The sequence below is a fragment of the Delphinapterus leucas genome, chromosome 15 (genome assembly GCF_059928025.1).
Source record: "Delphinapterus leucas isolate spDelLeu-1000000601 "Yukka" chromosome 15, BTC_Dleu_Yukka2, whole genome shotgun sequence".
Taxonomy (NCBI): Eukaryota; Metazoa; Chordata; class Mammalia; order Artiodactyla; family Monodontidae; genus Delphinapterus; species Delphinapterus leucas.
The window spans coordinates 35,395,052-35,419,311 of NC_143143.1; the positions used below are offsets into that span (position 1 = coordinate 35,395,052).

Genomic DNA, 24,260 nt, shown 5'->3' on the forward strand with positions numbered 1-24,260 from the left:
GGGGGCTGTGGGGAGAGGACACCCAGGCCCTCAGTGGTGCCTGTCCTCAGCCCAGCTCCCTGCAGCAGCTCAGCTGAATGGCACATCCACCATCTGACAGGTGGTTCCAATCGCTCGGGACAGAATGAAGCAGCCCATGGGAAGAGGCTGTGGGAGGACTCAGCCTCCTAGTGGGGAATGTGGGCACCTGTCTCGTTATCCGCCCACACATGTGGGGAGCGAAGCCACAGAGCTCAGTGTGTGGGTGAGAAGCCTCCCCAGCTGTGCCCAGCAAGGGTCAGCCCTGGGTGGAGAGACCGGAGCTGCTCCCCACCCCTCCGGGCTTCTGGGTGCTGGTTCTGGACCAGGGGCTGGCCTTCCCGTTATTTTGACCCCTCATTGTTCAGAGGCTCCTGTGTCTTTAGGGTCAAGTCTGTCCGTAACACTTGGGTTCCTCCCTCCCAGAAGTTTATTCCGACTTTGCAGGAAGGAGCTGGAAGGATCACACAGCGGAGGGGAAGAGGCCGGTGAGGGGCGTGGGGAAGGAAGCCCTTTCCCATGCCCTTGCTCCCAGGGCAGCAGAAGAAACAGACCACAGTGAACGCTGCCACCCCTAGGTGCCCGTGGGGCTAGAGCACGTGCGGGGGCCCGGCCAGGGCTCAGCAGAAGTGAAGGTTTCCAGATTGGGAAGGAGGGCTGGAGGAGCCTGTGGGATACACAAGAGGGGAGCAGGGGTGAAGGCTTCAGCAGAAACGCTCTGCTTCCCTCCCCTCCCCAGGGGCCCGGCCTAGGAGCCCAAAGCTGGGTCCCTGGCGCTCCTGAAGTGTGAGCCCTCCTCCAGGTCCAGAGTCCCTTCCAGTGACCACTGGCTCTCCTCGGTCCCAGCACAAACCACAGTACCGACGGGGGTGCCAGCCCAGGAGGCCACGGAGCCCTGCCGCCTGGGCTTGGCCCACATCACAATCCGCTCTGGGCCGTGTCCATGCACAAGGGGTAGACCTTGGAGTCCCCATGACGCCATTCCCTGAGGTCTGGGAGACCAGCTCCCCACGGTGCTCAGAAGCGGCCGTGTCTAAGCAGAGCTCTCATCTAGGTGCCCACCACAGGGCAAGGCCGCTGCTGTTAAAGCTGCCATCTACAGTGAAGCACCACCAGGGACACAGCGGCACTGATAACCCCTGGGAAGGGGAAGCTGAGTGTCTGGGGACAGGAGTAGAAGGGGCGTGATCTTTTGGTAACTTTTCAATTTTTGAACCATGTGAATGCATTATTTTTTAAAAAGTAGTTCAGTAGTTCAGGTAGTTCAGGCCAAGCTCTGGCCAGGTCAAGAGCTCTGCTTTCCCTCCTGAAGTTTCTGAGAGACGTTCGGGAACTATCTCGGCCCCTGGCCATGCTTCCCAGCACCCTGAGCAGCAGATGCCCATCCAGGGCCTCCTGTTTTCACTGCTGAAAGCACCGCCTCCATTTCCCCAACCATCAGCCCACTGGGCTCTGCTCCCCTTTCTGCACCCCCGCTCTGGTGTACCTGGGGGAGACCGGGCACGCCCCTTGACTCTCTTCTCCCGAGCCCACGTAGCACCGGGCCTGCAGGTGGGGCACGCTGACGGGCCCAGCAGGTGCCCACCGGCTCCTCTGCAGAGGACAGCAGAAGTCAGATGGCTGGGAAGGTGGTTTCCACAGGGTGCCGAGGGGTGGGGCCTGGCAGAGACTGCCCGGCTGGCGTCACATGGTCCGGCTGTACTCGATGCCGCCCTTGGTGGAGATGCTTGACCATGGCAGGAAGCTGCAGAGCAGGCTGTGGGCCTGGCGGTAGATCCTGTGCGGGATGGAACAGGGGCTCAGGTTTGCTAGCGCAGAGCCCAGGTGCTGGATGTAGTCCGTGCAGCTCTGTTAAGGAAGATTCCGACTCGCCTGCCCAACTGCCCCAGGGCGGCACTGTCAGCACGGTGACCATGGGGGCCGCATGCAGACAGCACGCCACTCTTGCAGGAGGCCAAGAGCCTGCTCAGCCTCTGCAGGGCCGGAAAGCCTCATCAGATGGAGGGGGCTCTGCTGCACAAAATAATGCGGGGCAGAGCCTGGGTACAAGGGACCTTCTGGGTGAGGCCCCAGGCACCTGGACACCCAGACTAAGGCTGGACAGGACTGGGTGCTGGGGGAGGGGTCTGGAAGAGCAAGTGTTCCTAGTTCTCCCCTACGCTCAGTCCTCAGACTGGCAGGGCCCTGTCCCTGTGATGAGGAGGGGTCAGCAGTCCTGACCCCGTGGACACCCACAGAGACCCATCTTCACAGGAGCTAGGCCTGCAGGCTTTTGGGCCGTCCTTGTCTTTCTTGTTTATTTCCCTGTGAAATGGATAAATCCTGGACTCATTAATTTAACTTCTCTCTCTCACATACACACAGTACTTTGGGGTTCACACCCTATGACTATCAGGAAGTCTCCTGGCCTCCACCGAACATGTCAAGGGCCAGAGAGAGTTAAAGAGGAGGGAGCAGGGCAGGGACACACCTCTGGGTCACGCACCCAGCAAAGAAGGTTTGAACCCAAGTGTTCAAAAACAGCAAAGAAACAAAAAAAAAACCAAAACAAACAAAACAAACAAACAAACAAAAACCAGCAAACAGTTCGTTTCACCTCACTTGCTTGGCTTCTCCCCCACCAGCACACAGCCCCATGAGAGCCGGGGCTTCTGGCTGTTTCGTTCACTGTTGTATCCCCCACGCACCTGGGGGAACAGGAGGCTCTCATTCGATACTTGATAGATGGATGGATCTTAGGCCAGGAGGCTGAACACCCTCCCCTCACACCAGTCTAACGTCCAGTGAGCGCCGAGTGCCAGAGCTGGCCTGCTTTCCCAACGTCCACACCCAGGCTGTCATTTCCCAAGATGTGCCAGCCAGACCTGCCCACAACAGTATCTGGTCCCATGAGCTTGGCCTTGTGGATGCCATGTGAAGGCAACCACAGCTCCAGCTGGCGCACGGGCCCTGCTAGGAAGCCACAATACCTCACCCCCGAAAGAGAAAGGATATAGGATGGTCCAGGGAGGGTGGCCACCGTTGATGTAGAGGACATAAGTGAAGCCATCTTTGAGGACCCCTCGGATGGAATAGTAATAGGGGAGATAGTGATGCTGCTTGAAGTCTCTGTTTTCGTAGAAGTTTATAGCCGTATTGTTGGTAGTGAGGACGTGCAGGTAGATGGCTTTGCAGTGGTCCTGGGCGGTGGTTGATATGTGATCTTTTAAACTCTCAAGTAATAGGGAACCTGCGGAGGAAGAGGCGCAGGGCAAGTGGGAAGGAAGCATGAGGCAGACAAGGAAGTCATCTTTGCAGAGGTCTCTACAGATCTCTCTGCTTTTGGACCAAAGACCGACCTCCCATAACCAACACTATAGAAGTCCCTAACATCTCATGGCTCGATGGGGCTTGTCACCTGAGGCCCTCAGGCATCCGGAACCGCGGATGCCAGCCTGCTAGTTCCCTCCCAGGGGCTGAACCCACAACAGAGACTCACTGATCTTTTTAGACAATGAAGTGTAAACCTGAGCCCAGGAAAATGTGGAACGGACACAAATGAAGACTCTGCCACTCACTGGCTGTGTGGCTGAGTGGGATGGGAATTTGGAGTCATGCGGGCAGCCCGGCACCCCAGGTGTGGCGGGCACCCGATAAATGGTGGCTAGCACTATTTTTCAATTATGTTTTCTACTCTTAATCAAGAATACCTTGGGTCTCTGTCACACAGAGTGAAGTAAGTCAGAAAGAGAAAAACGAATACTGTATATGCTAAAGCACATATATGGAATCTAGAAAAATGGTACTGATGAACCTAGTGGCAGGGCAGGAATAAAGACACAGACGTAGAGAATGGACTTGAGGACACGGGGAGGGGGAAGGGGAAGCTGGGACGAAGTGAGAGAGTAGCACTGACATATATACACTACCAAATGTAAAATGGGTGGCTAGTGGGAAGCAGCTGCATGGCACAGGGAGATCAGCTCGATGCTTTGTGACCACCTAGAGGGGTGGGATAGGGAGGGTGGGAGGGAGGCTCAAGAAGGAGGGGATATGGGGATATATGTATACTTACAGCTGATTCACTTTGTTGTACGATAGAAATTAACACAACATTGTAAAGCAATCGTACTCCAATAAAGTTATTAAAAAAATATATACATCTTGGGATCAGACATAAGCTGTGTGTGTGGTAAGAGGCACGATAAGGGGTGCCCATTCCCAAATGAGGACATTCGGGAGCGGTTATTAATCTGATCTTGTCAGATTTGGGAAAGAGGCCACGGCAGAAAGACCTGGTGTTGTATGGAAAGAGGACAGGCTGAAAGCCAAGGGAGTGGGTGGGGTCATGGGTCTTGTTGGAAGGGGAGAAGGATGAAGGTCTGGCCCCAGACAGAGGGACAGGGATGGAAGAAGAGACTGAGGGGTATTTATGAGAGACAATCGTCAGAACGGGGCGGGGGGGGCGAGTTGGTGGTGGTGGTTTATGAGCTCTGCCACTCTTACCTATGCCGTGCTTTCTGAATTCCTTCACTACTCCCAGGCTTAGGATGTACGCAACCTGCGTGTCAACAGAGAAGCTGGAGGCTAGAATATCTCCATCCTAAAGAGAAAGTCAGAAACAGTCGTGTCAGCAGTGGAGGCTCCGGTCCCACTGTAGGACACAGCTCACTTGCCAACTTCCCAGCCATGACACCTGGGGGGACACTGGGGCAGAGGGGACAGAACAGAAGACAATAGAGGGTCACCTCCACCCCCATGGAAACAAGAGGGTGTGGGCCCTTCTGCGAGAAACTGCAGATATAAGAGCACACAAAAAAATCGCTTCTCTTGGGGTGGGTGGTAGACCAGACAAGGAGGGTCAGGGATGCCAGATGAGTGAAGTCATGGCGGGAAGAAGGAACCGCTCAGCGGGCCCTCAGCACGTGACAGTCCACCCGCCAAGAGACAAGACAGCCCAAGAGAGTGTGAATGTTTTAACTAGGGATCCTACACATCCCCAGGTGGTCTCGCAGTAAAGGGGGAGGCGGGGGGCAGGGTGGACAGTGGTGCCCTCCACCACCCTCCGCTGCCAAGGCCAGGCCAAGTGACACACCGCCCCACGTGGGTCTCTTGGTTCCGGAGATGCAATTTTGGACCAGGAGTGTCATGAATCCAACCAGCACACGGTTCTTATGTTCTTCTACCTCACAAAGAACTAGAAGGATCTGCCATGTGTATGGTTTTCTCTACCCCACTGAAAAGGACACTTGGCGACTTGGCCTTTGTGTCCCGTCCACTGCTCACTGAGTGGCTCCCACGTGCTGGGAGTGGGTCAGCTCCCCACTCCCCGCCCCACCCTCCACACCACAGTTAGCCTGGACACAGGTGGGCTTGTCATCGGTCTCAGGGAGGTAAGCATCCTTCCTGCTCTCGTGACTCGAAGCCTGCAGAAAGGCCAGTGTACCTTTTACCTGCCTCCCTACTTCAAAACGGCTGTCATTGTGAAGCCTGTGGTCGTGTTACTTAATGCATATACGACTGTGTCACAAACACACAGAAAGAAACCAACCAGGTACGAATCTCACACGCCGTCTGGGCTCCCAAGAGAAAGGACCAGAGCAGGCAGCGTGACTGTGTCACAAGGCCCCACAGTCCTGTCCAGAGGCACGGACTGCCAAGTCATTGCCGCATACACTCACCTCCTTGTGTATCTTGGTCCTACTTTTTATTTCAGCTACGATCATTCCCACGATGGCGCCCCTGTAGGTTGCGGCGAGGGAAAAGAACTTCTTGTTGGAGGTGATATCACGATACCATGAGTCTGGGTACCTGAAGAGGAGACAAACTCAGATGAACTGGCCAGGTCAAGTCCAACCCCCATCGTGCTTCAGAGAGTTGAGCCACAGGGGACCCTAGGCTGCTCTGTCCACCACTCAGGGTTGACGAGGGGTCTGCCCATCGCTCAGTCTCCACCGAAGTGTATCACTCTCAGAGTATCATCTTCTGAAAGCGGTTATCTGTCCAGACAGGACTGGAAATTTGATAGGAAAACAATCTTACAAGACACAGAGACAAGAGGGGGAAAACCTCTGATGATACTGTCCCCTCGAGAGCAGTGCCTGGGGGGGGCAGGTGGATGAGTTAAGATTGATGACCCCCGCAGCCCGTGGACACCTGGGTGATTTCCAAGAATTCTGTGAGACTTTTTCAAGACTGGGGGAAGTGGTGTGGGGAGAGCCAGGTTTGCTGCAGAGTGGCATTTGAGTTTCAGGGACTGGGCCTCAAGGGCAAGGTGTATCCAGGGTCACTGGGGCTGCTCACCAAGTGCCGTCCGAGGGGAGCAGGGAAAAGAACAGTGATGCAGTGATGAAAAGGCAGACTCAGCCACAGCCAAGGAGGCTCGGTCGGGAGGGTGTCTGGGTTTGTTTCCTAACGGACACAGCGGGTTAGCCCAGGATGCCTTTCATGAGACCAAGAGCTGGAGGAGGGTCTCAGACCCTCCTGGCGACACAGAGAGGTGCTCTACTCAGGTCTGCACTGTAGAGGCCACTGCCCGCCCACTGGAAGGTTCCATAGAACCTGAGCATCACCCAGGCTCCTCTCCTGGTCCTCATCACACTCCCGCCTTCTGACCGCAGCAGTGCTGGGTGGCGCGGCAGCCAGGAGGGGAGCTGCCACCACATGGTCTGATGGGACTGAAATTCTCTCCCTCATCTTTGGAACCTGAGGCCTCAGGCCCAGGAAGCTGCAAGGAGAGGCAAGCAGGTCGGGCTCCTCAGAGGCACAGAGGCTCTGGCTGGTGAGGCTCTACCTGCCCCAGGTCACCCTCAGCGGGGTCCAACCTCGGAATTACTGGATTACTTTCCAGCGGTGGGACTGCTGGGATGACATTTATTTTCTAACCTATGAAGCCGCCGCTAGCCTGTGGCCCCAGAAGGTGACAATTCACATTCCCATCAGGGACGTAAGGGAATCCCTCCCTTCCTGCCGGCAGCAGGTTAAACACGTCTGAGGCTAAGGCTCACGGAAATGTCATGATTGGCAGGATCTTGTTTATTTTTAATTTTTAAAAGTCTGCACTATTTTTCTCACTACAAGCTCTATGTGCATATTACAGAAAAATGTAGGAAGTACAGACTAGCAAAACCAGACAAACTTGTAGATGTTAATCATCCACCCACGTGAACTACCGAACACATTTGCTACGAGGTACATATCCTCCTAAGCTTTTATCTTGTATGTGTTTTTAAACAAAAGGGGGATTGTGGTACATACTGCTTTCTAGTCTGCTTTTTCCACTTAATATCTCATAAAAAAACTCTCCTAGTCAACATATATACCTCTAGGACAGGTTTTTTTTCCCCCGGCAGAATAACATTATACTTTTGCATACACATACCCCGATGTATGTAACCAATTCCTTTCTGTTAAGATACTTAAGTAGCTTCTCAATTTTCTGAATATTGTAAGTAGCACTGCATGGAACATCTTGGTAACTAAAGATTCTCAGTCAAGCCCTTTCGGGGATCCCTAGGAACACAATGAGGTGCAAAGAGCCTGGTGGTAGTCAGGGAGCGGGGCCCGGGGCCCCGACAGGCGAGGTCACTCTGGGCCACCACGGCGCCTTCACAGCAAGCCTTTCAGCTTTGGCACCCGCAGCTCTGCGCACATCCCCCCCGCCATTCCCTATCCCCCAAGCCACAGCTGGGGACACTGCTCAACTTACTCGATGGGGAACCAGTCGCCGCACAGGTGCTTCACGGTGTCTATGTCATCGTGGCAGAGGAGACGCAGGCTGACCTCGCTGAGGGAGCTGGATGGCACCACCTCTGTCATTCACACCTGCAGGGAGGGAGGTGTCAGGAGGCAGCCGCACCCACGCTGCCGCCTCCTCCTCCTCATATAACCTGTGAGGCAAGCAAGGTGGGAAAGCTCGCACCGTCCCCCTGATGGAGTGTTCCTCCCCTCACAACACTCCATGCACTAGGCATCACAGGCACACCCCCACCCCCACCGTCCCTGCAGGGCAGGAAACCAAGGATCGGGAAGGCCTGGGAGGATGGGGACCCAGGGTCCCCTCGCTGCTCACATGGGATACTCCTGAGCCCCACAGAGGGCAGCCCAACTCTGGTCTGTGTTCTCTCTTCTCTTGGCCCCTCTGAGCTGCCCGCTGAGCGCCCACACCAGCCCTACTTCTGCCCAGAGGTTCTCACGTCTCCCTCACACCTGCTGTTTTTCCACTGGGGAGACACACAGCCCTGCCAGCCCCAACTCCTCCCAGCCTGGGCCAGTGGCTGCCAACAAACGACCCAGGGCTCAGCAGCCCCAGAGACTGCTGGATTTAGAGTGGCACTTGCTGGGTGGGCCATTTCTCCTCCTCTATGTGCGCACAGAAGGACTTCAAGACATGTCAAAAGTTCAAGACAGGGGCCACGAGTTGCAACGATTAAATCAGGAAGCTACATTCAGTCCAGGCAGGAAGGCCACGGGTGGACTCTGACAAAGCACCTGCACCCCCAGGACTCAGCGATCGCCAAGGAAAAGCCTAACCTCACACCCCTGAGATCCTGCAGTCCCACGTCCCCCAGGGATGGAGGCCAGCCTCCCAGTGCCTCCTGTGAAATACACAAAGCCCTACCTACAATGCTGGGCCTGAAGCCAATCAAACCTCCAGGGCCTAACTTCACAACTGCAGGTAACACTTGGCACCCGGGCACCATGACATCTGACACACACGGAACGGGTAGAATTCTACAAGACAACTGGCCTGGTCTCTTCAAAAAGTCAATGCCATTTAGGGACCTCCCTGGTGGTGTACTGGTTAAGAAATCTGCCTGACAATACAGGGTACACAGGTTCGATCCCTGGTCCGGGAAGATCCCACATGCCGCGGAGCAACTAAACCCGTGCGCCACAACTACGGAGCCTGCACTCTAGGGCCTGCGCTCTAGAGCCCACGCACCACAACGAATAGTAGCCCCCTGCTCGCTGCAACTAGAGAAAGCCCGCACCCAGCAATGAAGACCCAACGCAGCCAAAAAATAAATAAATAAATTTATTAATAAAAAAAGTCAATGTCATTAAAAAAAATAGACTAAAAAAGACAAGGAGACCTACAACCAAATGTGATGTGTAAACTCTTCCTGGGAAATATAAAAAGTCAAACAACATTTTGGAGAAACTTAAATATTGGCTGGACAGTAGATGATGAATTTATGATGAAATTATCATGAAACTGTAATTAACTGACTTAGATGTGGAGGGTACAGTGCTTATGCAGAAAGTCTTAGGAGATGCATTGCTGAAATACTTTGGAGTGAGGTATCATGAGGTCTAAAACTAAACAGTTCAAACATTTTTCAACTGCTTAGAATGCAAGTATGACAAACCGCTATTAGCGGTTGGACCTCAGTGGCAGGTTGATATAAAATAGGAACTTACTGTTCACAGATTCAATTTTTCTACATATTTGAAATTTTTCATAATAAACATCGGGGTTGGGGCAAGGGGTAGCCTGAAGTTACCTAAACTGAATCTAGAAACCACAGTGCTATGAATGGGCACCGTGAGAGTCCAGGCAATGACCAAAGGTCAAAGGGAGCCCAAGTGCAGTGCCCTCCTGCTGTCCTGACCCTGCTCCTGATTGGTTCCCATGAAACACAGGCATTTCTATGAGGGTCCCCGGGAAGGCCATGTCCTAACCTGCCACCTGCCAGGGGCCGAATCCACCCTGAGGCTTGACCACAGGGCCAGTGGGGCAGCTGCTCAGTCTCAGACTTGGACATGACCCCAGTAGGCTCTGTCCAGCAAGAAGGGTTCCTTTGAGGGATGGCCAAGGGTAGGCTGGGCAATGACAGGTGTGCCGCCGTCCCCCTTCCCCTTCATGGCACCAGCCAGTCTGACACGGACTAGCTGGGGCAGGGGCTTTAAAGGTCAGGTCCACAGGGCTGGAAACATGGTGACCTTGGTGACCTTGAAGCAGACATGGGGTGGGCGGGGAGGCAGAGGAGGTACTACAGGAGCTCCATGGCTCTGCGCCCACATCGGGTTCTGTCTTTCCAGCTCTCGCCAGACCCTGCAGGGTAAGGTCCATGCCACCTTGACAGGTCCCTCTGCACAGCACGGCTTGAGAGCCGAGATGAGAGGGGACCTGCTCTCTCTTCCTCCTCCATGTTTCCAGCCAGCACCTGTGCGCTGCACACACTGCCCACGTGGGGTCTGCCAGGTGGGGCCCCTCCTGTGACCCCCTGGCAGCGTGCAGGGAAGCTCATCAGGACAAGAAGCAGGTGAGCTCCTGCCTGAGGCCTGGTGGATCCCAACAGGCACCCTTCTTGAGAAGACTCGTCACTCAGAGGGGACCTCTGAGAGCCCACTCAGGCAGGGCAGAGACAGCCGCCCACGTCCTTGTTTTCAGATGACAGGACCAGGGACCAGGCCATCACAGACATTAACGTGAGAGGCTTCTGGAGAAAGGGCAGCCACAGCTTCTGGGCTGAGTTCTCGGCTCCAAACACAAAACAAAACCAAAACACCAACCAAACAACAAAAAAATCCTCCCAGACTTGGCAAATCTGACCTTCCCACATTGCCTATGTTTTTCTTGTTGTTGGGACACACTTTCAGAAACCAAGATGCTGTCCAGCTCCATCTCTCATGAACAGCTTGGCTGGTCCACTGCTCAGCAGCACCCCCCACCACCAATGGTGCCCAGGACGCTCTGGTGAATGTGACCTCAGGGACCTCAGGCCGGCCACCTCTTGGGAAATGGACTGTCGACCAAAAATGGCAACTCTTGAGTTTTATGAGTCAGCTCTGTCCAGAATACATCCTGGTAGTCACAGCCAGGACGTGGCTTCACGGTCATCCCAGACTGTACAGTTCCAGGAGCAGAACGAGGCCCAACACATCACAGCTGCCACAGCAAAGCACTGCTTCCTGCGAGGTTTCTAAACAACCCACTGCACGCGTGACCCTCTTTCCCCCACAAAGGGAGAGAGTCCACAAAAAACCTCTAAAAGCACCCACGGAGGTGCTGCTAATCTTGTTGGCATGAAAACAGCCGTGTGGCTGTGTAGGAAATGTCCATATTCCTGAAGAGATGCACGCTGGACATATAGGGGTGAAATTCAGAATGTTCTGGAGCTGAATTTAGCTGGAGCGAAAGTGGCAAAATGTTCACAACCATTGAACTGGATGACGGGTACACCAGATGGATGTGTGAAAATGTTCCTAATTAAAATTAACCACCAACCTGCCAGACTTCTCCACAGGCTGAGTTTCCGGCATGGACGGCAGCTTCCCCAGGTGACTGATGGAGGTACCTCTGCCATCCTGCACGAGGCCACCTTGCAGTGGCCACCCCACCTCTGCACACCCCTCGCTGGGAACAGCACAGCGCACTCCGTGCCGGCCGCAGCTGCCCACCGGCCACACGCGGGAGCCCTGGAGGGTTGGGTGCCTGGTTCGGAGATTTCTGGGGGCAGGAATACCGTCCGGGACCCAAGTTAAACAACCCCCAAACTCCACCGTGGTTTTAAAGAGGAAGGTGTAGACACCCGGGGATAAGGGCGCCGCTTTAGAAGCTGCCGGAGGGGCTAAGTCTTAACCACGGGGCCAGCTGGCATCCCTTCTCCTTCCCTCGCGGCCAAGAGTGGGGAAACGCAGGAAACCCCAGTCAAAACCTCGAGCCTTTGGGACGGTCGACAACCCCGCACCATCTGAGGCCGAGGCCTGGCCCTCAGTGCAGTCTTTCCAGAGAAGGCTCCTGAGACAGGCGTCCCCCTCTCCCTGTGGCAACTGCCTTTAGGGAAAATCCTGGAGGACAAGCCCCAATACATCACCACCTGCCTAATCTGAGTGGCCAAACAGGATGCCCTATACACGTTCTGCTCAACACTCCAGTGAGGGCACAACCCCTGCTCTAAATTGAGCAAAGGAGTGTAAGCTAGAGCCCACTGTGAGCTCACCAAAAAACAGCCCCAACGTGGAAGCAACCCAAATGTTCGTCAATGGATTCCTGAACCAATACAATGTGTGCATCCATGCGGTGAATATTTAGCACTGACACGTGCTACGATGTGAATGAACACGGCAAACATGATGCTGAGTGAGAGAGGCTGGACATAACGGGCCACATACTGCACCTTACGATTCCATTTCCATGAAGTGTCCAAAACAGGCAAATCCATAGGGACAGAAGGCAGATTAGTGGTTGCCTACGGTGGGGAGTGGGGTTGAGAGGCTTGGAGGGTGATGGCTAAGGGTGTAGGTTTCTTCTGGGAGTGGTGAAAATGTCCTGACACTGAACATGGTGATGGCTGCACAGCTCTGTGAATACACTGAAAACACTGAATGGTACACTTTGGGTGAATTCATGGTAGGTGGACTGTACCTCAATATAGCTGTTAAAAAGAAAACAAGGGCTTCCCTGGCGGCACAGTGGTTGAGAGTCCGCCTGCCGATGCAGGGGACACGGGTTCGTGCCCCGGTCCGGGAGGATCCCATATGCCGTGGAGCGGCTGGGCCCGTGAGCCATGGCTGCTGAGCCTGTGTGTCCAGCGCGTGTGCTCCGAAACGGGAGAGGCCACAACAGTGAGAGGGGCCCGCATACGGAGAAGAAAAAAAAAAAAAGAAAACAAAAACCAGCCCCAATCTTGAGAGTAAACGTTTCTTTGGTGAAATGGATAAAAACTATTCTTTCTGAAGGAAGTCACAGTAGATTCCAGAAAGAATCAGAAACTTTCCAGCCTGCAAGTCAAACTGCAGGGGCTCAAGCTGGTACCAGAGAGGGGCTCCTGCAGTGGGGCTGGTCCACACCCCACCTCCCCCAGCCCCTGCCTCTGAGACAGGCCCGCCAGGGTTGGGGATGGGGGTGCTCTGAGGAAGATATGGCTGAAGGTCAGAGAGGCTGGAGGGAGGCACAGACTCACAGAGATGAGGAAGAGCCGCCAGCCCACCAGGGCCGATCTGGTAGCTTACTCCAGATGTGGGCCAATTTTAATATTTCATATTCAAAGAAAAAAAATCTGTCTTTGGCTTGGAGTGTGTAAGAAGTGACCAAAGAAAGTTATCAAGGCTCAACCAAGTGCATCTGTGTTGTCTACGGGTTTTCACGGGGTAAGCTGCTTAGGTGATTTTGAGAAAGGAAAGATCAGGCTCAGATTTGCCCCTGAGAAGTCTGGGAAGTCAACACAAAGCACAAATCACCGGATGAATTTCAAATCAACTTTCGGCTCCAATACCTGACCTGCACCAGGAAACTCCACATCGTCCTCTTCTTGGAAAACCGGCTCCAGGTGGTTTGTCTGGGGTTTGATGGGCTGAAGCCAGCCTGAGAAACAGGGTGACACGCCTGCCCACCCTCACCACCCCTGGCAGAGCTCCAGGTGTCTCACTGGCTGTGTCCCACTCTTCTCTCAACCAACAGCAAATGTGCTCTGAGCTCCCGCAGAAAGGAGCTACAGGACGGGATACGTCGGCTCACTCTCACCAGTCTCTCCTCCGGAGCTGGCAGGACAAGTGCAGGCAACCAACAAAACCAGCTGCAGAGCCTGGATCTGGGTGGTCACAGGCAGACACAGGACACCCGGAGCCACAGGAAGCAAGGCCTTGACCTCTGGTACCTGCGGCAGGGGGCTGATTGCAAGGAGGCTGAGTGGGCACTTCCTGAGGGGACGGAAATGTTTTGTATCTTGATGGTGGTGGTTACACACACAAACACATATGTACACACACACATATATACACACGTTAAACTCATTGGGTACATTTTGTCATATGTCTATTAAACTTCAATAAAGTTGATTTTAAAACATTTAAAAAATTGAGGCTTGATAGCAAAGAGAAAGACTCATAATAAATGACCATCTCTTATGTCCTGGGATTTATACATTTTCCCCCTAGTACCCTTAGGATAATGCTCTTGACCAAAGGGGCAGGATTTGTTCCCTGTTCAACTTTCAAGAAAAACACTGGGCTCTAAGACACACAGCTATTTGTGGATTCTTGCATCCCTATTAAAAGTACTTCCGTGTTTTCAAAGGCCAGTTCTTTAGATGCCTTGATTTAAAAATAGAAACACGTCACATTTAACTAAGGGAAAATGCAGCATGTCATAGTGTTAATCTGTCCCAGCCTAACCAACAGGAGTGGAGAAGGGGGCAGGAAGGCTTGGGGAATGGAGAATCTGGCGCCTGTGTGCCAGAGAGAAAGGAATGGTGCCAGGGAGGGCGAGGTCAAGGCGGTGGCGGTGGTGCAGGTGGGAGGCTGGTGTGGCTGGTCCACCGCTACAGGAGAGGCTGGGGACTGACATCTGACACCTGTGGGGACCCCACCTGTCTGCCCGGAACTAATCTCCTATCACTATGGGCCACCCTAAGGGCTTAAGAGACAAGGATTCTGAAGACTCACTAGAGAACAGAGGCCGGTGGGTGAAGCCAGAGCACAGCCCCCGAGTCAGCCCTATGTCTTAAGGCCTGGGGTGCTGGTGGACGGGCACCAAAGCCGCACAGGCCACCTTTCGGTACGCTTCTCTACAAAGACACAGACACACCGATACTATGAAAGCAGGGACATGCTGTACGGGAGAAGGCATAGTTCAGGCCTGCAGGGAGAGTTCTCCCCAGGTACCCTGGGTCTTCATCCTGTCCTTGGCCTTTAGGGGTCAGTGGGTGGAACAATTCCAGGAGGGACAGAAACCGGATTCTCCAAGACAATGAAGGACCCACCAGCTCACCTCTCGGTCCATCCTTTCTCCTTCCCCAAACCTTGTCCTTGTGGGCTGTCTGCAAGCCTCAACTTCCTTTTGAGCTGAAATGACCTCTTGGGTCCCTGTACTGAAGTCCACGTGGTGGCTGGGGGGGAGGCGGTGCCTGATCACCTAGGCATCCCCTCCCCGACCACACTTCCCGAGCGCCTCCGAGTGCTCAGCCAGACGGACAGAGTGAAAGCCAACATCCCAGGAGCATCTTCCATCCCCCTCCCATTGCCAAGTGCTGGGATTCAGAACCTAGGAGCTTGGAATGGGATTGTTCCAGTTTTTGGAGGGGTTTCCTGGTACCAGCAAGATCCCCACGGTGCATTCCACTCCCAACCAGTGAAGAAAGCCATACACAACCCTGTTTCCTGGAGACCACTCCCCTCTACAGACTGTGTCCTGATGCCCCAGGTCCACAGGGCCTCTCCCTCCTTCAAAGGCACTGCTTCTCAGTCCCAAACAGGCCATACTTAACTTTTAAAAACTGCTCCCATCATCTTAATGGCTTGAGAAGTGCCCTGGACTCCACCTTGACCTCAGCAGACTGCCAGTGGTCAGGCCAGCCATGACCACATTGCCCCTTCCCTTCCCTCTTTTCTTTTCTTTTAAAAATTAAATTTATTTTATTTATTCATTTTTGGCTGCGTTGGATCTTCGGTGCGGCACGCAAGCTTCTCACTGCGGTGGTGGCCTCCCCCGCTGCAGAGCAGGGGCTCCAGGCGCGCGGGCTTCAGTAATTGTGGCACACGGGCCCAGTCGCTCTGCGGCATATGGGATCCTCCCAGACCAGTGCTCGAAACCGTGTCCCCTGCATTGGCAGGCAGACCCCCAACCACTGTGCCACCAGGGAAGCCCCCTTCCTTCTTTTCTTTTACTCCTGTTGGTTCAAAATGGTCCTTTCTCCTTGCTGAGGCTAGGCCACCCTCCACTTGTGCTCTGGACTCTGTGCCCTCCACATGCTCCCAGACCCTGCAGGGATGCTGAAGTCACCATGCCCAGGGTCAATCCCAGCTCTGCTGTCCACTGGGACATCTCTGTCCTGTTGCATGCTTCAGCTCTCCTATCCGTCGCTGGGAAGATAAATGAGGTGGCCACTAAGGGACACCCCAGTCCCTGGCCCAGCTCCACATCTCCTTCCTCCCTGGCCCAAGCACCGCCTTCTCCAACATTTTCAATCTTCTCTTTTGCACAAATACCCTCCAGTGCACACCGCGCACCCTCTCCTGGACAAGCCTCCCACCACCTTCTCTCCCTTCAATGGAACTGCCCGCACTGCCACATTTGCTGCCACTTCTTGCTTTACTCCTGCCCCAGATCCCCTCAGGCCTGGCCTCTGCTCCAGCACATGGTGACAACGCACTGACAGTCTCCCCCGCTGCAACCCAGCAGCCTCCCTCAGGAGTCACCTCCCTAAACTCACTACAGCTCACATCTCCGTCAATCCCCTTCCTGAGCCCTCAGCTCCCTGCACCCTGTGACAAAGCACTGCCCTGGTCTGTCCCCAGCACTCCAGGTGTCTTCTCAAGCGAAGCACAGGGAAGATTAGCACACACTCCTCCATGGCACAAGAATGAAAGACCGCTGGGCCCTCTCGGGAGTGTGAAATTCTGCAGGCACCAGGCCTATCAGCTTGAAAAATCCAACAGCCATGGACTCCAAGCTCTTGCCTTCAGGATGGATGACGCAGAAAAGGAACTATAAGCCAGTGATGGACACAGGGCACCGCCCTGTGCATCAGTAAAATGGGCTGAAGGGCTCAGAGCGTCAAGCGAGGGAAACTGAGCGCTCAGCACAGCTTGTCTGTTCAAATGAGCAGCCGCCCGTGGTGGAGCAAGCCGTCTCCAAAGCAGCCTGGGCTCCTTCCAAAGCCTCAGAGTAGGAGGAACATGAATAATTTACAGGCGAAAAGAAACAAACACCCAGCACTCCAGTTCCAAAGAGCCTCCCTCATACAACCCACCTCATCGTGCCCAGAGGGGAGCCCACGTATTCCTCACACACAATTTAAGACACATCCCTTCAAACATGAACTGATAACAGTGGAGGATTCCATTTGTGTGAAATTCTAAAACTGGCTAAAGGAATGGATGGCGACAGAAATGAGAATGTGGCTGGGGGGGGTCAGACGACACTGAGAGGGGGCAAAAGGTGACCCACCGGGCTGGCGGTGACGTTCCACGTGTCCTTTGGGGTCACCAACTGTGTGCATCTGCACACTTCCCGATTTAAAAATAAGACAACAGGTGGTCCAGGAGCAGTCCCGGGGACAGCCCATTTTGGCTTTCTTTTGGGCCAAAGCTTCTATCACCTCCCGCGCATTCCACACTGAGAATCCATTCAGTCATTTGTTTACCAAAATTGTACTAAAAACCCAGGGCCTGCTCTAGGCACTGGGGTCACAGCAAAGAGCATCACTGGACATCTCTGATTATTGGGGGAGCTACTGAGGGGAGAAGGAAGGTGTGTGTTTTTCTGCACTATTACCTAAATACTCTCAGAAACCCCTTCTTTTGCTTGAGGAATTCTGAGGCAAACTGCACATCAGTGAACAGGAAAAGTGCTGTCCACCAGGCTGGGCTGGGAGGGGTTAACACAACTGTGGGAAGGGATGCTCTCCTCCCTCAGTCACAGGAAAGGTGGGGAATCCATCCCCTTGCCTCAGTCAAGATGTTTTTCTTGGGCTTCCCTGGTGGCACAGTGGTTAAGAATCCACCTGCCAATGCAGGGGACACGGGTTCGAGCCCTGGTCCGGGAAGACCCCACATGCCGTGGAGCAACTAAGCCCGTGCACCACAACTACTGAGCCTGCACTCTAGAGACCGCGAGCCACAACTTCTGAGCCCACGTGCCACAACTACTGAAGCCCACATGCCTAGAGCCCATGCTCCGTGACAAGAGAAGCCACTGCAATGAGAAGCCTGCGCACCTCAATGAAGAGTAGTCCTGGCTCGCTGCAACTAGAGAAAGCCCGCGCAGCAACGAAGGCCTAACACAGCCAAAAAAAAAAAAGATCATGTTTTTCTTATTTGTTCTGCCTCCTCAAATCAAAGAGTTCTGGGAGGCAAAATATTGAGGCCCGAAACGTCCCATGTGCGTGGGACACAAACAAACAAGAGGATCATTGATTCACAATATTTCTCAGAGGGCCTGTGAAGCAGGAGGCAGCAGAGTCCAGGCCTAAGCAAAGCTTTGAGGCCACCAGATCTGGGTTCAAATTCACTGTCCTGCCACCTGCCATGTGCGGGCTATGAGCCGCAGGTAGGGCTATAAAGCGGGGATGGAAGTCCTCATAGGAAGCGTGCAAAACGCCTGCCAGGCAGTGAGATGTAAGCCCTCTGCAAAAGGTGGTCACGACAGCCAGGTGCCAAGTTCTCTGCCAGGGGCCGGCAAACTTGGGGACCCGCAGTTGAAACTTGGGCCATCACCAGATTCTCGAGGATGAGAAGGCAGAGATAAGGGCACTACGCAGCTCAGGGCATCCTGCATTTCAGAGCTCTGCCCTTTAACTTTACACCATATCCCAAGATGAGACAGATCTTATTTTGTTTTAAATTTTATTTCATCATTTTGCTTTTTAACCTCATGTCCATGGTAAAATGACCAGATGCGGAGGGCATGTCCTCGGACCACTGTGCACGTATGCCACCTGCGACACCCCCCCCCACTCCTTCCAGAGGCTGAATCCTGTGGTTGTTCTAAGGACCAGCATCCCAGCAGTCGACGGGCGGCCAAAGGACTGTTTGTCTTTTGTGGCCCCACTTGGTCAGAATTGGGGAACTACAGCCTGGGTTTGGGGACAGACAAGGACAAAGAGGGAAAACAGAGACAAGAATGTGACCTGGGAGAAAAAGGGCCACTGAACTGGGGGCCAGAGATGTGGAGCCAAGAGCAAACCCTGAGGTCCCCTCTCCTGAAAGCTTCGGGCACGTCTCCTATTCCTGGAACGGAAACGAAGTGCAGGTGCACCTCTGCTGCCCACCGCACGTTCACACCCATGGACTCGGTCAGAGCACGAAGCGGAGACAGCCAGGCCTGGGCTGGACAGGCCACCAGGACGGCTGGGCATGAGGTGCCGCTGCCCTGTGGCTTTTCAATTGGGGATCTTGGCCAAGCTGGGACAGGGCTGCCAAGAATGCTGATTCCCAGTTCAGATCGAGGGAGTGGGTCAACCAGTTGGATTTAAAAACAAAACAAACAACAAAAAAACCACCTGTAAATATTAGGTTGGGGCTGATGGTGGTAAGTGTATGCATTTAATAGTAGTAAAATGTATGTATTAAATACACATTCTTGGACTTCCCTGGCGGTCCACAGGTTAAAACTCTGCACTTCCACTTCAGGGGGCACGGGTTCGATCCCTGGTCACAGAAGTTCCACATGCCACAGGGTGCAGCCAAAAATTAAATACACGTCCTTGACTGACACCCAAGACTGGACCCTCTTGAGGGCTCTAACCCAACTGAGAGTGAGTGAGTTCTTCCACAGAAAACTCAGGCGGCTGCAGGTGCCCTCAGCACTGTCTGGGGCAGTGGGTGAAATGGACCGCTGGCTGCTCAGTTTGAAGGAGAAAAGCACAGCAAAGGGGGCATCGGGCTTCAGAAACCCTGCCTGCTCCTCACCGCTGCCCCTTCAGCAAACCAGCCCCACCACTGGCCTTTCTGCACTTTCCCATCTCACTCTGCTGGGTTTTTTTGTTTGATGTTTGATTTTAATCTCTACTTCTCTGGGTTTGCATTTAAGATCCTTCAGAAGCCAAAAGATATTAAATGTGAAAGTGGGTCAAATTCGGTATAAATTAACACTTGATCACGAGGTTAACTTTTATAACAAAAATTATTTTTAAAAGTAATTCAACCTCCTGTCAGCATTTGCCTCTGGAATTAAGGCAGACGTTGGTGTCCACATCACTCGCTTCTGTATCATTTGAGCTTTTTTTTAAAAAAACAATGAGCTTGGGTTGTTTTTATTAACAGAAAAAAACAAGACTTCCAGGTGGTATGTGAAAATTATGAACACATCTTTTATATTAAAATAATCTGTTTTAATTAGTAACAACTTGGGAATTTTACAATGTCTCTTCAAAGTATAAGTAGAATGGTTACCCATTTTGCCCCCAAATAGACCCTCTTAGTGCCAACATTTAAGCCACATACCCTTGGAACAGCATGGCATTTATGCACTGATGCCAGAAATAAACATTCTAAACACAGACCCACATTTGTAATGAAGCAAAGAGGAGGTAGTTGTGGATAAGGATGCCGAATAGACTTGTGAAAATATTTTAAAGAGTTCCTGTGCAACTATTAAAAAGAAAATTTAGTGGCCATACAAAAATCAATTTTTAAAACTATTCATAGGTTTCAGGACAGCCATTTAAAAAAGAAAGGTTTAAACAGAACATTCTCCTTTTGTTAAATGCTGTTTAAAACTATGTTTTACTATGAACACATGTTCATGGTAAAATAGGAATCCATACACAAAGTGAAGCAAAAACTTGAAATCCCCTCCTCACCCCAGTCCCAATAAAATGACGGTTAATAGTTTCTTGTGTTTCCTACAAGAAAATAAACTTTTTAAATAGGAGAGGGCTTGCCTGGTAAGAGGCCCAAGGGGTCTTCTGAGGTGGTGGTTGCACTGGTACGCTCATGCCATGACCGCTGGTCAAGCAGTGTGTATATTTCAACAAAAAAGTAAAAAATGGGAGGCCAGAGGAGAAGCAATACTGTAATTTGACAGTAAGAGTAGAAAGAGCAGCAAATATCTGACCAGCAAGACCTTCTGAATAGCTTACAACTAGTCAGGAGTCATCTTCTAAAAATAAAAAATTTTTTTAAAAAGTAGCAAACAGCTACTGAATGCTACAGAAACCATGGAAATATTGTTGTATTAACATTTTCCAGATAAAAATCATTTTCAGTAGCTAAGGGACAATTACCCAAAGACTATTTTATCAAATGAAATTGCTTTCTTCTCAGTTATTTTTAAGATGGGCTCAAATTTCATTACTTTGCTGCCCAAATACTTTGCTGCCCTATTTCAGGAATGCAGGAAACAAAAAAGAGGAACACAATTTGCTTTCTAGTAACAACAAGAAATAGAACTGGGAAGAATTTTTTTGAATGTAGTCTGTTAAAGATGACAAAATACTTTTCCTTGGTCTTCCTGTGGAAGCAAAGGGAACAAACATTTGTTCTGTGTCCCTTTCCACAATCAGCTCCTCTTTGCTTCTTTACAATTGTGCATCTTATTAGAACGTTTAGAATGTTTACTTCTGGTACCAGTGAACAAATGCCGTGCTGTTCCAAGGGTATGGGGCTTAAACGTTGGCACTAAGAGTCTATGAATTTGAAGAGACATTTTAAAGTCTCTACGTTGTCACACTCACAGGTGGTTCTCGCCATCAATATTCAGAGTGTCGGACCCCTCCCTGCCATGTAGGCCCTGCCTGAGCAGGAAGTGGGCCTCAGGTGAGGAGATGGGGAGTCTGAGATGCCCACAGGAAGGGACTAGGGACTGGCCCTCATGTGTGGTTACTCCCCCTCCACCTGACCATCCAGGCTCAGTGTTGTGGGCACCTCGAGGTGACTGTCACGTGTCTGCCAGCCCCTGCAGTGGGGCACTCAATGGAGCACTGGTTCCACTGTTGATGAAGACCCCAAACTACTTCCTGCAGAAAGCCCTGGCTCCCTGCTCAGATCCCCTTCCCATCACTCCACAAGCACTGAGCAAACACCTTCAGGTTCAGAGTGGAACGTCAACCCTACTATGTATGTGCTCACTGGGTTTTCAAACACATAGGCCTCTCTTTAATCAGCAGTGTAAGATATCTGGGCTTCAGATAACCCTGACCTAGCCTGTCAGCCAGCCTCTATCAGAGGTCACCCTAAAAAGAATGATATTTAGGGAAGGAGGCCTGCTCCTGGAGTTATCAAAGACACTTAGAAATATTCATTGAATGAAATTCAACATTTGGACTTAGCCAGAATGAGACCCAGGAGTTCCAGCATCATTTCACAAATCAGCATTTTACTTGAAAGCACTGCACATGGACAGAAGCAGGACCAGCTTCGACACAGAGTCTATATCCCAATCTAGCTTTCTGAAAACGAAGAACTGAGGTGGAAAAGCCATGAGGACTTTGTGGATTCCTTCCAGAAAGAGTTGTCAGGGAAGGAGGTGTTGGCAGTAAGATGTAGAGATGCAGGAGCCACCATTTAAGAGAAGACATGGCCTGACAAGCAGCCAGCCTTCTACTCAGGTAGGAGAGCTGTCACCAACAAGGAGACCTCTGGGCCATTTTAGCAGAGCAAAGATATGCACTGCCCCGCACTCAGAGCTCTGAGGATTCTTCTCTACACTGTGTTCCCTGTGGCTGCTGCCAGGTAAGGATGCTGTGTCCACCTGGTCTAAACACACCTCGGGCTGCCAGAAGACAAACTGCTGCTAGCAGGTCCACTGAGGCTGGGACAGTCTGTGGGGCGGAGCACCTGGTGAGCAGTGACAGCACCAACCTTCTTAGTTCTACTGGGTGTCTTTTACCTCTCCAATCTCCTAACATCCAGGAATTTTCTTCCATCCCAGGCAGAGGCCAAGCTGCCAAGCAACCTCAACAAGTCACATCTGAAGTCTGAGAGTGGGTGCGGTTAAAATAAACATGGTGATAAAGTCACTGTAAGTTACAACGGGAGAGGCTAAAAATAAGACACACACAGACCTTTTAAAAAAGTGTCTGTATTTTTTATTCTGGCTTGTGAACACGACACCATGCCTTGACTTTGTTACTTACAGGTTTTAACCATCTTTATAGAAACCCAGCATGTCTGCAAGCCCAGTGAGATGGAACTCCAGCAAACTGTGGCCCAAAGGAGAAGCAGCTCACGCACACTGCTTTCTCAAAGGGCCAGTCTGCACTTTAATTGTGACGTACAAAATCCTGGAACAAGGGAGATGAAGACCTATGTGCACAGCCATGACTGACTTTGTCCATTTGTTAAATGACTGACGTTTATACTTCAGCCACCCTTGAGTTTCTTCTGGTCTGGAATCCCTTCTTCTCTAACTGAACTTAACTCAATTCAGGGATTCTTGTAAGAGAGTATTTGTTTTGCTCCAGCCCCTTTTAATTCAATGTTGTTCAAGACTCCCCTTCTCCCCACCTCGCAATCCAGTACTACTGGCCAAAGAACTTCTATGACTTATCTGCACATCACAAAGTACTACACGGAATGTGGTATTTCTATAGATGACCTGGAGTCACAGTGACTTTCCCGGTTGTCAGTTAAGCATTAACTGGAAGTTTTCTGCCTTCCATGCTCCGGTAAATATCTGCAACCAGCAATGTTCTCTCCAGTTCTGACTCTGATTAACAACCACTCCAGGTACCACAGGGAACTACCCTGTGGGGCTGCTATCCTTTTCCTTCAGGACAAATTAGTAAGAAAATGGCATGGCTCAAGGATTTGGCAGAATGAAAACAGACCAATGAAGCAGGCAGTGTCCGTGGTTATTGCAGAGTAACTCCTTTCCTCATCTCCAGGCCCTGGGCTCCGTCACCCGCTGGGCACACAGATCTTTGCTGTTAGTGATCTAGGGAAGGCGCTCAGCCTCCCTGAAAATCTTCCCGGGGCACAAACCACAGAAGCTATAGATTCCCTCTATTCCTTGGGAAGTGCCCGATAGGGCAGAAGAGGTCAGAGGTGGTGCAGGGGTCTGCATGGCCAGTCTGTAAACTACCAAAAACGTAAGGAATCAGTTATCTTAACCAAAATGTACAGCTGAAGGAGTAAGATGTGGAGACGACCAAGAAAGAGTCCCAGGCTTTCAGGAGTTCACGGGAGGGCAAACAAGTCGGCAAATAACTACAATCCGTGCAACAAGTACTAAAGCAGAGGTAGGGCCGGGCGAGGCAGCGGCGAATCGCTGAACTGTGAAGAGGACAGGCCCTGCACCTCCCGTGAGACCTAGGGTGTAGTAAGGGGCAGGCTGCCCTGCGGTTCCAAATTTCCCCACCAACTCGTCCTGGGGCCTCGCACGGTGGCGTCCCAGGCAAAAGGGTCGGAATCGCGCCTCTCGGCACCCCTGGAGTCTGGGGTCGCGGCTCCCTCCTCACCCCAGGAAGCGTGAGCTCTGAGGCCGTCCCGAAACACCGCGGAAAGATCTGGGCTCCGACTGGCGTGGGCCGCGCCCCCGGCCTCCCTTGAACGGACTGGCAGTTCCGCGCCCCGCCAGGGCCGCCTCGGTCCCCCTGCACCCCGGCCGTCCCCCCAGCTGCGCTCCCTGCCTCTCACGACCCCCGCCCCCGGCCGGGTCCGGCGCCCCACTGCAGGCCAGAGCCCGGGATACCTCACCTCGGGAGGGAGCCGGCGGCAGCGGACGGCGTTGTGGGGCTCAGCGCATCCTCGGTTCTCAGGGAGCCAGGAAGTGGGGCCGCGCGCAGCCCGCAACGAGTTATGTAACCGGCAGGGGCCGCAGCCTGGAAGGAGGCTGCTGCCCGAAGCACTTCCGCCTCCCGCTCCGGGCCGGCGGC

At 52.6% G+C, this 24,260-nt stretch overlaps 1 protein-coding gene across 3 annotated transcripts; it reads right to left on the reverse strand.

Annotated features, from left to right (window-relative positions):
• Positions 1-48: 48 nt before the first annotated feature.
• On the reverse strand, positions 49-24,186 carry NAA60 (N-alpha-acetyltransferase 60, NatF catalytic subunit). 3 transcript variants are annotated; one of them, XM_022594702.2, is made up of 7 exons: positions 24,082-24,177; positions 7,706-7,886; positions 5,679-5,808; positions 4,504-4,600; positions 3,013-3,247; positions 1,505-1,858; positions 49-685 (listed from the first exon to the last, which is right to left on the reverse strand). In XM_022594702.2, exons 2-6 carry the CDS (start codon positions 7,813-7,815, stop codon positions 1,702-1,704), a joined length of 729 nt encoding a protein of 242 aa, XP_022450410.1. In that variant the 5' UTR covers positions 7,816-7,886; positions 24,082-24,177; the 3' UTR covers positions 49-685; positions 1,505-1,701. The 3 variants fall into 3 exon arrangements, with proteins under 3 accessions (XP_022450410.1, XP_089752411.1, XP_089752410.1); XM_089896285.1 differs by lacking the exon at positions 49-685 and having other exon boundaries at positions 1,716-1,795; positions 2,706-3,247; positions 7,706-7,821; positions 24,082-24,186; XM_089896284.1 differs by lacking the exon at positions 49-685 and having other exon boundaries at positions 1,716-1,795; positions 2,706-3,247.
• Positions 24,187-24,260: the final 74 nt, after the last annotated feature.